The following is a 13,911-nucleotide window of genomic DNA, read 5'->3' as shown; positions in this document are numbered from 1 at the left end:
GGAGTGGGTTGCCATGCTCTCCTTCAGGGGATCTTCCTGACCCAGGGATCAACCCATGTCTTCCGCACTAGCAGGCGGATCCTTTACCAGTGAGCCACCACAATGCATGTATAAACTTCTCTTAAAAATAAAAAAGTAGTGAACCCTCTCTCTCATCTGAGAAATCCCTAAAGAGCAACTCTGTTGTGTCCAAGTGGACACAAAATGTCAGAAAGTGCATGGACCCCCCTAAAACTCATTCAGAGCCCTGGGAGTCTGAATTCCAGGGATAAAAAGGTTCCTTGGAAACAGAGTGAACTTGACTCTAGAACTCCATGGCCTGCGAGGAGCTGATGGTCAGTAAGCGCCTGAGTGGTACGTCTGAAGGGCACCCAGCTCCATGCTCGCACCCAAATGTAATGTGCCTTTTCGGTATTTATTTTTTCATTTGCTCATTCAGCATGTCTGGGAAGTGCCTAGCAAGTACCAGGCTGTGGATGGCAGCAGGGACTCCCAGGAGGGAAGTCCAGGGCTCAGCTCACACTTGGCCATTTCTCTGGCTGAGGGCCAAGTTGATTCTAACAACACCTCCATTGAGAAAGAACCCTGAAGTTCCAGGGTGAACCCAAGGACTTCATACAAAACCCATGCTGAAAACAAAGTGACATGCAGACCACACAAGTGGGATCAGATTAGGTGAGATGGAATGAGCACACATTGGGTGATTTCTGATTGGCAGGTTGGTGCCTGAGGCACTCCAGCATCATCTTCCCCTCTCATGACTAAGTCTCAAACCCTAGAGAACCAAAACGGGATAACACACCATCTCCGACCATGGCTGCAATGCCGGCCAGCCTTAACTAGGTCCTTCAATGCATGCACAAGCAATCAGAGGAAGCAACAGTTCAATCTGATTCCAGGGGACACAAGAACCTAGGATACTTCAGAGAAAAGTTCAAAATTTGACTGAAATGCAGGAAAGATTAGCAGAAGTGCCTTAGAAGGAGAACGAGGGGAAGGTGTTGGGAGGAAAGAAGGTATCAGCAGAAGCAGGTGTGATGGATCAGAAGGTTTATGGGGAAAAGAAAATTCCATACACACAGCTCCTTCCATTCCAGTTGAAAATCATGGCAGAAGCAGTAATGAACATCAGCCGGGATGGTACCACAGGAGGCCTGGAACACTGATGCCAAACAGGCCCCTCAATTCTCCTTCTCTCTACCCTTTGATCTGTCTCATTGGGCTTCCCTAGTGGCTCAGACAGTAAAGAATCTGCCTGCATTGCGGGAGTCCTGAGTTCAATCCCTGGATTGGGAAGATCCTGTGGAGAAGGAAATGGCAACCCACTTTAGTATTCTTGCCTGGAGAATTCCATGAACAGAGGCTACAGTCCATGAGGTCACAGAATCGGACATGACTGAGCAACTAACACTTTGACTTTCTTCCTTTGAGGGGACACTGACTCACTGAGCCCAGCTCTCCAGGCGGGGGTTTGGAGGGATTTTCAATGCTCATGTTTTCAGCTGACGAGTCCAGACTGTTCTTTACCACATGCCTGACAATCCTGCACGCACTGCTGCATGGAGGCAACATGTGGTCCTCATTTCATTCTTTTCTATACTTAGTTGCTGACAAGACTGCTTACTTCTACTAGAGGAGGGAGGGGATCTTAGATAGTCTGTCCTCTTCCAACACCTTATACATACTGAGTGATTTCTTTTTTTCTAATGCTTGTTGATGTGTTACTCTCATGACCAACAACCAGGAGTTTATTCACTAAGCAATCAAGAGCCATTTAAAGTTGGTGGGGACAATGGAAATACTGGGATATGTATCCCTGTGCACTGGGGAAAAGTGAAAAGCGAGTCTTTCAGTTGTGTCTGAAATTGTGTGAAATTGTGTGCTGCATTGCAGGCGGATTCTTTACCAACTGAGCTATCAGGGAAGCTCTTACTCACTGATAAACTTCCTTAACCAGGCTCGACCTGTGGTGTTTGCATTTTGATGCTGTACTGGGCTTAGTCACCCAGTCATGTCCGACTCTTTGCAACCCATGGCCTATAGCCTGCCAGGCTCCTCTGTCCATGGAATTTCCCAGGTAATAATACTGGAGTGGATAGCCATGCTCTCCTCCAAGGGATCTTCCTGATCCAGGGATCAACCTGCATCTCTCATGTCTTTTGAATTGCAAGCGGATTCTTTACCAACTGGGCCACTTGGGAAACCCTCTTCTTACCTATATCTGAGTTTTAAGACCTGATTTATGACACAGTGGGCTTCCCTTGTGTCTCAGCTTGTAAAGAATCCACCTGCAATGCAGGAGACCTGGGTTCTATCCCTGGGTTGGGAAGATCCCCTGAAGAAGGGAAAGGCTACCCACTCCAGTATTCTGGCCTAGAAAATTCCATGGACTGTATAGTCCATGGGGTTGCAAAGAGTTGGACATGACTGAGCAACTTTCACTTCACTTTATGACACATTCACACAGCCCTTTTGTAGCAGCATTTAGATCAGTGTCAACTGGGACATCTTTGCTGCTGAAGTCAGAGAGATTAATGGGTTCTGCTTCTGAATTATGATTCCTATTGTTTTCACATAAAAGCTACTTCTTATACAAAGATTATGCTCCATGGGATCAGAAAAAAAGGATCTTGTCTTTATTTTCTGTCTGCCTAGATATCAACATGTGGCTTTCAGGACAAGTAGACTGATTTCTTGGAACTTAACATCGATTTCAAAGATTGTATGTTTTTTAGTAAAATATTCTGTTATCCTAAGGTAAGAATCTAGAAGGCAGAACTAAAAAATGGTCACGGGGCCAAAAGTATTAACTAAAAGATTCTGATCACAGAGTTAAAAAAGAACCTGCTTGACTTGATTGTAAAAAACAACTCTACAAAAGCAAAGGCATGAATTTTCATAACACTCGATTCTTTCACGATGAAGCAGCCGAGGAAAGTGTCAATCATTCCACACGAAAATCAACTTTTTTCCTTTCCTTTTACTTTGTTTAGCTTTCAATGAACAACAATTCCTTTCTTTTTTTACATTTCAATACCAATTTTCCAAAGGTACAAGGAAGCATAGCTGTGAGGCTAGTTGGGTCAGGGAGACGGGTCACCAGTGATGACTGTCTGACAGCGAATCTTTCCCAGCTTTGTCAGTAGCTCTGAAAGGTATTCAGGTAAAGGTCCCGTGGGAAGAAAGGCTGCAAATTTTAGAAACCTAACAACATATAATTTTGTTGAATTTGCATTCATATAAGTGCTAGCTTGAAAAAATGCACCTGCTTGTTTCTATGACAATAGGCAGAGTGCAATCACGCTCACACAGATGTGATGATGACTGCTACCCCGCTAGGGCTGTTATTTTTTTCCCCTGAACAAGTCATCAGGTTCTGCTTTGCTCTCTATCAATAGACAAAACTATGTTACAGAAGTCTAAATGTGTTCCGCTAATGCTAAGAAACCAAGAGACATTATTCTGTTGCTAACCCAAGACAATGTCTAGCAACTCTGCTAATTGGATCATCAGGGTTCTCCTATAATTCAGGAGTAAAGGAGTTTAGAGCTGGCGAGGACAGGATGCCATGGTTGCCTCCTAAATAATGTATATACTGCACATGTCTACTAAGTCACTTCAGTTGTGTCTTACTCTTTGCGACCCTATTGACTGTAGCCCACCAGGCTCCTCTGTCCACGGGATTTCTCCAGGCAAGAATACTGGCGTGGGCTGCCATTTCCTCCTTTAGGGGAATCTTCCTGACCCAGGGATCAAACCCGTGTCTCTTAAATCTCCTGCATTGGCAAGCGGTTCTTCACAACTAGCATCACGTTGGGAAGCCCAAACTAATATGTACTAGAGAACACATTGTTTTTAATAAGGGTGATTTTTAGGCAGGAGAGGAGTAGGAGGGTCAGAGGTATGGAGAGACTAACACGGAAACTTACATCACCATATGTAAAATGGATACCCAATGGGAATTTGCTATATGGCTCAGGAAACTCAAACAGGGACCCTGTGACAATCTAGAAGGGTGGGGTAGGGAGGGAGGTTTGGGAGGAGTAGACATGGGTGTAGCTATGAATGATTATACATATTATACATTATGTATATACCTGTTGATGTTTGACAGAAAACTACAAAATTCTGTAAAGCAATTATCCTTCAATTAAAAAAATAAAGTGGCAAAAAAAAGCAAAAAAAAAAAAAGGTGATTTTTAAACTATGTCATGTTGTGGCTTTACATACAATAACAGGTAATCTGGACACATCTAAATCATTTTGAGTATACACCCTGAAACTATACATAATTTGAAAACTCATCTTTAATTTTTTTTGCTTCTATTCAGTAGCCATTATACTTAGTGAAAGCATTCAACTTCTTAAAAGGCATGATGCCACTATGTACTTTTAAATACTAGATAGGTGAGCAATCACACAAGTTATACTAAAAAATTAAATTACTAACAAGGGTATATCTTACCTCATATAGAGTGATAACACCGTAGGTTTGAATTGGTTCTCGCCATTGAAGAAATATCTTCTCTTCAAAGGTACTTCCTTGGATGGATTCAGTAAGAACAGCACCTGGAACTACAAGTGGGGAAATCGATATGTATTTCAGTAAACTAAAAAAAGAAAAAAGAAAAGTTTTTCTAGACTTGATAGGTTTTTTTTTTTTGATAGGTTTTTAACTCTCTATTGAGTCAAAAGATTTTAATAGATATATTCCACTTTCTTGCAAAAACCTGGAATTTAAAACCATTTTGGCTATACTGTCTTTATAAAGAAAAGAATTTCACCACGTTTTTCTCTAAAAAGTTTGAATCAGACAATTCAAGTCTTGTAAATAAACTTTTTTTATTTGGTAAATAAACTTTTATTGTTCAGAAATAAAGAAGGATGTAGAGTGATGTGAATTCCTAACTTATGAGACTGTAAACTGGTACAGCCACTTTGGAAGATGGTTAAACATAGATAAATTACCATATGACTCAGCAACTTTATTCCTAGGTCTATATCCAAGAGAACTGAAAAGACTGGTCACTCAAAGGCTTGTACACAAATATTAGGAGAAGCACTATTCATAATAACCAAAGAGCAGAAACAACCCAAGTCAGCTCAAGATTTGAGAAACATATCTCAATAACGTTTAAAAGATGGGGCTAGAGAAATGTTTTGTTAGCTGATGGAGGGTATGAGGAGCCCCTAAGAGTTGCTGAGATTGTGCCAACTGGAAAGACTGACCAGCATTTCAAGAGGACACAAAGGTCGTACATATTTGTTTAGTTGATGGACTACCTATAGGCAGAGGGAGGATATTGACAGCTACTCTAAATAGAACTAAGTGGGGTGTAGCAGAAAAAATATCACTGATTCAGATGGGAGGCATGGGTTCTGATTTAAGACTTTCCAGGGATTAAACTGTGAAATCTGGGCAATGCACTGATCCTTCTTAGTTCTCAGATGTCTCATTTCTAAAGTGAGGAAGTTGGAATAAGTTGATCCCTAATTCCCAAACTCTAAATACGTATATATATATGAAAATAGTTACAGTTGTTCCAGATTGAAGGAATTGATGTGAAACTACAGCGAAGCAAAGAAACAAGATATTTAAGGAGTGATGATACTTGTGAGTTCCAAGAAAACTTGGATTTTGGGCTCTGAGACTAAAATGCTCATCACAGTCAGAAGCTGGACTATGATGGGCCAAACCAGAGAAAGCTCAACTCATTCTCTTCTCCTTGACCTTGACAGTGTTTATTTTGACGTCATCAGGTTCCTAAAAGTATCAAGATGATTATGATATGTGTGGTTCTACTGCTTTATGATAATCTTCTGACTTCAAAATGTGTAGTAATCTATGTGGGGCTTCTCTGGTGGCTCAGACAGTAAGGAATCCACCTGCCATGCAGCAGACCTGGGTTCAATGCCTGGGCTGGCAAGTTTCCCTGGAGAACAGAATAGTTACACACTCCAGTCTTACCTTGAGAATCCCACAGACAGAGGAGCCTGGCTGGCTACAGTCCATGGGGTCACAAAGAGTTGGACATGACTGAGCAACTAACACTTTGGCTTTCATTAATCTATGTACAGGTGCAAAGAGGGCAAAAACTTAGAAAAAACAAATCTTTGGTTTAATTCAATTAGTATAAATGGGAGTAAAATTTTAAAAAGAGATTGTCAAAATGATGTTGAACAGAGGGTATCTTAAAAGGATAATAAACTTAATAAAATGTACTGGAGGCCTTGTAATCATGAAAATGTTAACAACAGGAAAACCTAAATGGGATTCATATAATTGCTTTTAGGTCAAGAACAGATCAAGTAATTAAAATAAAATACCAGAAAGCTTAGTTAAATTAGGAAGATAGCACTTCATGGGAACTTCAGTCTGGCACTGGTTTTTAGAAGTTGTAGAAATTCATGATTTGGAGTATAGAAACATAATATATCGAAGTTTGTGGAATTGAGCCCTGTCTAGTGACACTCATAACAGCAATAAAAGATACATCTTTCCCATATATTTTCTCATAAAATGATATTTTAACAAAATTATTATACTATAATAAAACTCACAATGTACAATGAATTGTAGCCTTTATTAGTGGCAGATAGTGACACTTCAATTTTTTTTTCTTAAAGCTCAGTATTATCCATTTTTCTCTTTCTGTCCTCTTCTGCCTTTTTTGAAGTCTTTTTTCTTTTGTTCTTGTTAAGAAATACAATTTGAAATCAAAGTTTTTCTAATTAACTGGATGCTGGTATACTATGAAAACAATAGGTTTTTATTTGGAAGTAATGCATGCCCAACTCCAGGGACTAGCAAGCTCCTTTAAACACACAAACAGGTAAGTAACTTATTCTAACCTTAAGTTTCAACAGCACTTAACAGGATTCTCAGTTCATGTCAATTTGAAACCTCAAAGTTTTGATGGGTTCATGCCTCAGCATAACATCTCTCATCTCTACAAAAGACTTAATTTGACATTCTACCCTCATGATGGAAAACTACTGCTGATTTAAGCCTGAATTATGCAGGTCAGGAAGCAACAGTTAGGACTGGACATGGAACAACAGACTGGTTCCAAACAGGAAAAGGAGTACCTCAAGGCTGTATATTGTCACCCTGCTTATTTAATTTATATGCAGAGTACATCATGAGAAATGCTGGGCTGGAAGAAGCACAACCTGGAATCAAGATTGCTGGGAGAAATATCAATAACCTCAGATATGCAGATGACACCACCCTTATGGCAGAAAGTGAAGAAGAACAAAAGAGCCTCTTGATGAAAGTGAAAGAGGAGAGTGAAAAAGCTGGCTTAAAGCTTAACATTCAGAAAACTAAGATCATGGCATCTAGTCCCATCACCTCATGGGAAATAGATGGGGAAACAGTGGAAACAGTGTCAGACTTTATTTTTTGGGCTCCAAAATCACTGCGGATGGTGATTGCAGTCATGAAATTAAAAAGATCCTTACACCTTGGAAGGAAAGTTATGACCAACCTAGACAGCATATTATAAAGCAGAGACATTACTTTGCCAACAAAGGTCCGTCTGGTCAAGGCTATGGTTTTTCCAGTGGTCATGTATGGATGTGAGAGTTGGACTATAAAGAAAGCTGAGCGCCGAAAAATTGATGCTTTTGAACTGTGGTGTTGGAGAAGACTCTTGAGAGTCCCTTGGACTGCAAGGAAATCCAACCAGTCCATCCTAAAGGAGATCAGTCCTGGGTGTTCATTGGACAGACTGATGCTGAAGCTGAAACTCCAATACTTTGGCCACCTCATGCAAAAAGTTGACTCATTGGAAAAGACTCTGATGCTGGGAGGGATTGGGGGCAGGAGGAGAAGGGGACAACAGAGGATGAGATGGCTGGATGGCATCACCGACTCAATGGGCATGAGTTTGGGTAAACTCTGGGAGTTGGTGATGGACAGGGAGGCCTGGCGTGCTGCGATTCATGGGGTCACAAAGAGTCGGACACGACTGAGCGATTGAACTGAACTGAACTGAAAAGATTATTAGCAAACTTTACTCTTCTATTTAATGACTAACAAAGTATTTTGAGTGCTTATTGCCTACTCAATATCATCCATATTGCTATAGAAAAAAAATAGATGGCTTCTTCTCTCAAGTAGTTTACAGTTAAGAGGGAAAAATTATGTGTAATATAATGAGAGAATAAGTAAGGGTCAAGAGAAGTTGCTTTGATCTATTACAACAACAATAATAACACTCACCTATTAAAGACTCTTCTCTTCAACCACAAACAGCCCTGGATGAAAATGCCTTCTAACCCTAAAATGCTGGAGAACTGCATGAGTCTTACTTCTCAGACAAGGAAATTAAGGCTCAGATATTTAAAGATCTTGTGAAGTGCAATAAGGTCAGAGGATGTGGAGAATAAGGGTGGGGAGGGTTGGAGACAGCTTCGTGAAGGACCTGAAATTGAGGAGAACTCTGGAAGGTAGTGGAGGAGGTGGAATGGAGGAGGCTAGGTGGGAGGGATGTGCAGAGGAGAACAGACTGTGGGGGGTGCTCAGGATGTGAGGGGTGTGCACGTAGGATCCATGCCCAGAGGACTTCTCTGCACGATGCCCTGTGTGGGAGAAGAGGCGCCCAGTTCTAGAGTCTGAAACAGGAGCACCAACGACCTTGACAATCCAGATTTGGGCAAGGAGAGTCACTAATGGCTCTTGTGGAGACAGTGAGGTGATAAAAAGGTATTTTACATATAAGTTTAGTGAGTGGGTCTAGTGGTTTTCCCTACTTTCTTCAATTTAAGTCTGGATTTGGCAATAAGGAGTTCATGATCTGAGCCACAGTCAGCTCCCAGTCTTGTTTTTGCTGACTGTATAGAGCTTCTCCATCTTTGGCTGCAAAGAACATAATCAATCATGGGAACCGTAAACTTCCAGATGTTCAAGCTCGTTTTAGAAAAGGCAGAGGAACCAGAGATCAAATTGCCAACATCCGCTGGATCATCGAAAAAGCAAGAGAGTTCCAGAGAAACATCTGTTTCTGCTTTATTGACTATGCCAAAGCCTTCGACTGTGTGGATCACAATAAACTACGGAAAATTCTGAAAGAGATGGGAATACCAGACCACCTGACCTGCCTTTTGAGAAACTTATATCCTGGTCAGGAAGCAACAGTTAGGACTGGACATGGAACAACAGACTGGTTCCAAATAGGAAAAGGAGTACCTCAAGGCTGTATATTGTCACCCTGCTTATTTAATTTATATGCAGAGTACATCATGTGAAACGCTGGGCTGGAGGAAGCACAAGCTGGAATCAAGATTGCTGGGAGAAATATCAATAACCTCAGATATGCAGATGACACCACCCTTATGGCAGAAAGTGAAGAAGAATTAAAGAGCCTCTTGATGAAAGTGAAAGAGGAGAGTGAAAAACTTGGCTTAAAACTCAACATTCAGAAAACTAAGAACATGGCATTTGGTCCCATCACTTCATGGCAAATAGATGGGGAAACAATGGAAACAGTGGCTGACTTTATTTTCTTGGGCTCCAAAATCACTGCAGATGGTGATTGCAGCCATGAAATTAAAAGATGCTTACACCTTGGAAGGAAAGTTATGACCAACCTAGACGGCATATTAAAAAGCAGAGACATTACTTTGCCAACAAAGGTCCATCTAGTCAAAGCTATGGTTTTTCCAGTAGTCATGTATGGATGTGAGAGTTGGACTATAAAGAAAGCTGAGCACCAAAGAATTGATGCTTTTGAACTGTGGTGTTGGAAAAGACTCTTGAGAGTCCCTTGGACTGCAAGGAGATCCAACCAGTTCATCCTAAAGGAAATCAGTCCTGCGTGTTCATTGGAAGGACTGATGCTGAAGCTGAAACTCCAATACTTTGGCCACTTGATGCGAAGAGCTGACTCATTGGAAAAGACCCTGATGCTAGGAGGGACTGGGGGCAGGAGGAGAAGGGGACGACAGAGGATGAGATGGCTGGATGGCATCACCAACTTGATGGACATGAGTTTGGGTAAGCTCTGGCGGTTGGTGATGGACAGGGAGGATTGGCGTCCTGTGGTTCATGAGGTCGCAAAGAGTCGGACATGACTGAGCAAGTGAACTGAACTGAACTTAGTGAGTGGGTAGGGGGCCCTGGAATGGGAGAAGTTGGGACCACAAAGAAAGGTCAGAAACTACTACAGAAGTTTCAGAATAAAATAATGAGATCTGGATGTAGGCAGTGGAAGTTGAGAGAAAAGAACAATCTACCAACATATTAAGTGAAGTAAGTCAGACAAACATCACATGATATCATTTACATGTGGAGTTAAAAAAAAATGATACAAATGAACTTACCATCAAAACAGAAGTAGACTCAGAGACAGAAACCAAACTTATGTTACCAAAGGGGAAGGAGGGAGCAGGAAGAGATAAAGTAGGAGATGGAGATGAACATACACACACTACTGTACATAAAACAGATAAACAACAGGGACCTGCTATAGAGCACAGGGAACTTTTCTTAATATATTGCAATAACCTATGATGGGAAAGAATCTTAACAAGAATATATACTTATATTAATATATATTCAGTTGTATATATACATGTATATACGTATTGTTAGCCTCAGGTGTACTGCCGAGTTTAATGTATATCATATATAAATATGTGATATATATAAACTTTTATATATTTATATATAAATATAAATAAATTTATATATATATAACTTATATTTATATATACAACTTTATATATATATCTATAAAACTCTGCAGTACACCTGAAGCTAGCATTGCAAATTAACTAGACTTCAATTTAAAATATAGTTTGAAAAAACCCTTACGGAAAAAGATAAAATAGACAGTAATATCACTGTTCATATTAATAAGGCTTCTAGAACACTAATGGTTTACTACTAAGTACTTCAGAAGTACTCTGACACATATTAATAGAAGTCTATTTATTGAAGTCTTGGTTATTGAGGTAATATTCAATTATAACATTGTTCCTATGGAAAAAAATGACTATTACTTGACCACTGACCTCATGTGGTAATTTCTTAGCACTGTGCTAAAGAGCAAAGGCAGCCTCTATCTGGGGCTGAATTTTAATCTGAATTATGGAAAATATTTCAGAATGCCATATGAATAAGTCCTTCCTATCTAATACCCAAATAACACCTCAGTCCAACATGATGACAAAATTTGAAGAACTATTCAGAGTCATGTAGGATTATCGTATGTAGATAACTAATCATGTGACATAAAAGTTAAAACAAGCCTCTGTATCTTTATTGTCTTCACCTTTTTAAATCAGTGTTTCAGCAGATGCAGCACAGACACACGTGTTATTCAACATGGTAAGCAATTTTCTTCCATTTTCATTGTAAAGGTCTCAGTTAGAAAGAAACACAAGCTGCATTTTTGAAAGACTGAATGTTTCACATAAACACATCACTTCAAAGTACTCACGATCTTCATCCGTCTGCACTACGAGCTCCTGGCTCTCCTTCCGCCCCTCTGGATTCATGAGGATGAGCTTCACGCTGACGTTGGTGTAGGGCGAGAGGTTGGTGATGGTGTGTTGGGGGTGTGAGTTTTCTGTGTCCCAGCTCACTTCCTCTCGCACCTGTTCCTGCCCTCCAACTTTGTAACAGTAGTGGACCGTGAGGTTGTAGCTATGGCAACGGGTCACGTTATACCCAAAGGGCTCCCAGCGGATGGTGATCTGCCGAGATTTGACTTCCACGACTTCCAGTTTCCTTGGGCCACGCATGGGATCTAAGGAGGAAAAGAAGGAAAAATAAAACATAAGAGAAAAGGATAATAAAAGTTCTGGTGAAGCCTAGATGCCACAGATAATTATATTGGTCTCCAATATCTTGTTTTCTCTTCTTCCATATGAATAAACTCTCTACAACTTAGCTGGGCATAACGCCACCCAGAATAAAGACTACAGTTTCCAGCCTCTTAAGCAGTGAAGGCTGATCCTTGAACCCAAATTTTGGTGGATGGCATACAAGGTGAGATGTCAGGGATGGTTTCTGGGGGTCTCCTTGAGAGGAAGGGGCTCCCCATCTTTGTTCCTCCTTCTGTCCTGTTAGCTCGACTTAGGACAGCTTGCACTCATGGAGCCCTGATGGAGCATGATGCACTTAAACATGAAGAATTCAAAGCAATGATAACAAAGAAATGGGGTTCCTGGTAATCACTGGGCTACCATACGAGCCCTGAATAGTCTACTCCCAATATTTTCATTAGAGGGAAATACAGTGCTTTTATTTAAGGCTCTTTCCTCTGGGGTTCTGAAACACAAAACTAATCTTCATGCTAACTGATGCATATACTTTTTATCTTTTTAAATTAATTCATAATTATGGAATTAGAAAACATAAAAGTAAAAGCTTGCAAATTCAGCATGAAATACAATGATTAAAGAGTATAAACTTCTGAGCAGAACTCTAGCCTTTTCAGGTTTTGATTTACAGAGAATTCCACACAGTCAATACTGAAGTAATTCTTTCCTACCCCTGACCAAGTCTCAGTGTTGGTCCTCAGCCCAGGCTCCAGGGACAGAGTTTGGAGCTTAGAAATCTAAATGATTTGCAGGAATACAAGCACTCTGATTGGCTTAAGAGAAAGAATATATACAGAGAAAGCGTTTTCATGCATATTTATTTTTTAATGAAGTACAGTTGATTTACAATGTTGTGTTAATTTCTGCTGTATAGAAAAGTGATTTAGTTATACATATATATTCTATTTTTATATGCTCTTCCATTATGTTTTCTCACAGGATATTGAATATAGTACCCTGTGCTATACAGTAGCACCTTGTTATTTATGAGAAAGCTTAAACTTGTTTATGGAAATGATGATGAAAATACAATAATACTAATTATATACTGAGCCCTTATGATGTACCTTGCATCTTTCTAAGAAATTTACTTTTTATGGGTTTGGGGAGCACCTAATCTATTTACTTTAGTATAGCCATACATTCAATTGATCCATATATTTTGATTTTTGTTTTCCTTAAGGTAGTTACCATGTATGATCTATAAAGAGATGTATAATTGGAAAGGGGAAATACCCAAGAAAACTTGAGAAATAACAACTACCATGTACTGTGTGTTCATTTCCTATGTATGGGTTGTTTTGTATGTAATCTCCATTCCTTCAAACAATCCAGTTTTTTCCAAGATAGAAATGAAAACATTGTGACCATGATGGGCTCAACAAGTTGTCCAAGGTGAAGGATTGACTGTGGCTCTGCATTTGTATGTTTGACAATGAAACATATGCTGTTGCCACTCTACTGTAGAGTTTCCACCAAAATAAAGAGAGTAAGATTTAAAAAAAAACAGCACGTTAAGACACCTAAAACTCCACCAGAAACAAGATCAAGGGATGTAAACTAGAATAAAGTCCTGTGAATATAACCTTGGGACAAAAGTGCTGGGAAGAACCCTCCCCCCTTCTCCCTTTGGTTCCATGGAAGCTGGGTCCCAGGCCACATTCCCCAGCCTTGGTTTTCCAGACATCCACACCTATACTTTTTAGCCACCAGAAACCTGTCTGGACTATCACTGATATTCATATCTTGCTTTTCACTGTGTGTAAATTCCTTGTTTTCTCCATTATTTAGGGCCTAGAGAGAACTTAGGGAACCCCCTTTCCTTGTGGTCTTCAACAAATGGAACGATTCATGTGAAATAATGCTCTGGGTTTGCATTTGTGAGACAGGGTTTATCTGCCAGTTATCTGTTCAAACCCTAACACAAGGTTAGTCATGACCATTCATGCTAGTCTGTCCTGTAATAACTCTGGGAACTGAGGACAAGTGAGGAAAAATTTCCCTGGAGAATCCTGAGTGGAAGATGCTCATGGAATGTTACTTTTTACTGAATCATTTTTTTCATATTTAAATTACTAG

General features: G+C 40.1%; 1 protein-coding gene across 6 annotated transcripts in view; it reads right to left on the bottom strand.

Moving 5' to 3' along the window:
• Window positions 1-13,911, bottom strand: part of PTPRM (protein tyrosine phosphatase receptor type M) — a 640,041-nt gene that overhangs the window by 266,100 nt on the left and 360,030 nt on the right. For all 6 annotated transcript variants that reach the window (XM_043443664.1, XM_043443666.1, XM_043443661.1 and 3 more), the window contains exons 8-9: window positions 11,448-11,756; window positions 4,466-4,575 (exon numbers count right to left, since the gene is read on the bottom strand). In XM_043443664.1, the coding sequence (XP_043299599.1) occupies window positions 4,466-4,575; window positions 11,448-11,756 (419 nt within the window). The remainder of the gene's footprint in view (window positions 1-4,465; window positions 4,576-11,447; window positions 11,757-13,911) is intronic.

The sequence above is a fragment of the Cervus canadensis genome, chromosome 23 (genome assembly GCF_019320065.1).
Source record: "Cervus canadensis isolate Bull #8, Minnesota chromosome 23, ASM1932006v1, whole genome shotgun sequence".
NCBI classification, from domain to species: domain Eukaryota; kingdom Metazoa; phylum Chordata; class Mammalia; order Artiodactyla; family Cervidae; genus Cervus; species Cervus canadensis.
The sequence above is the reverse complement of the archived record's forward strand: the minus strand, read 5'-3'. Positions and strand labels throughout refer to the sequence as shown.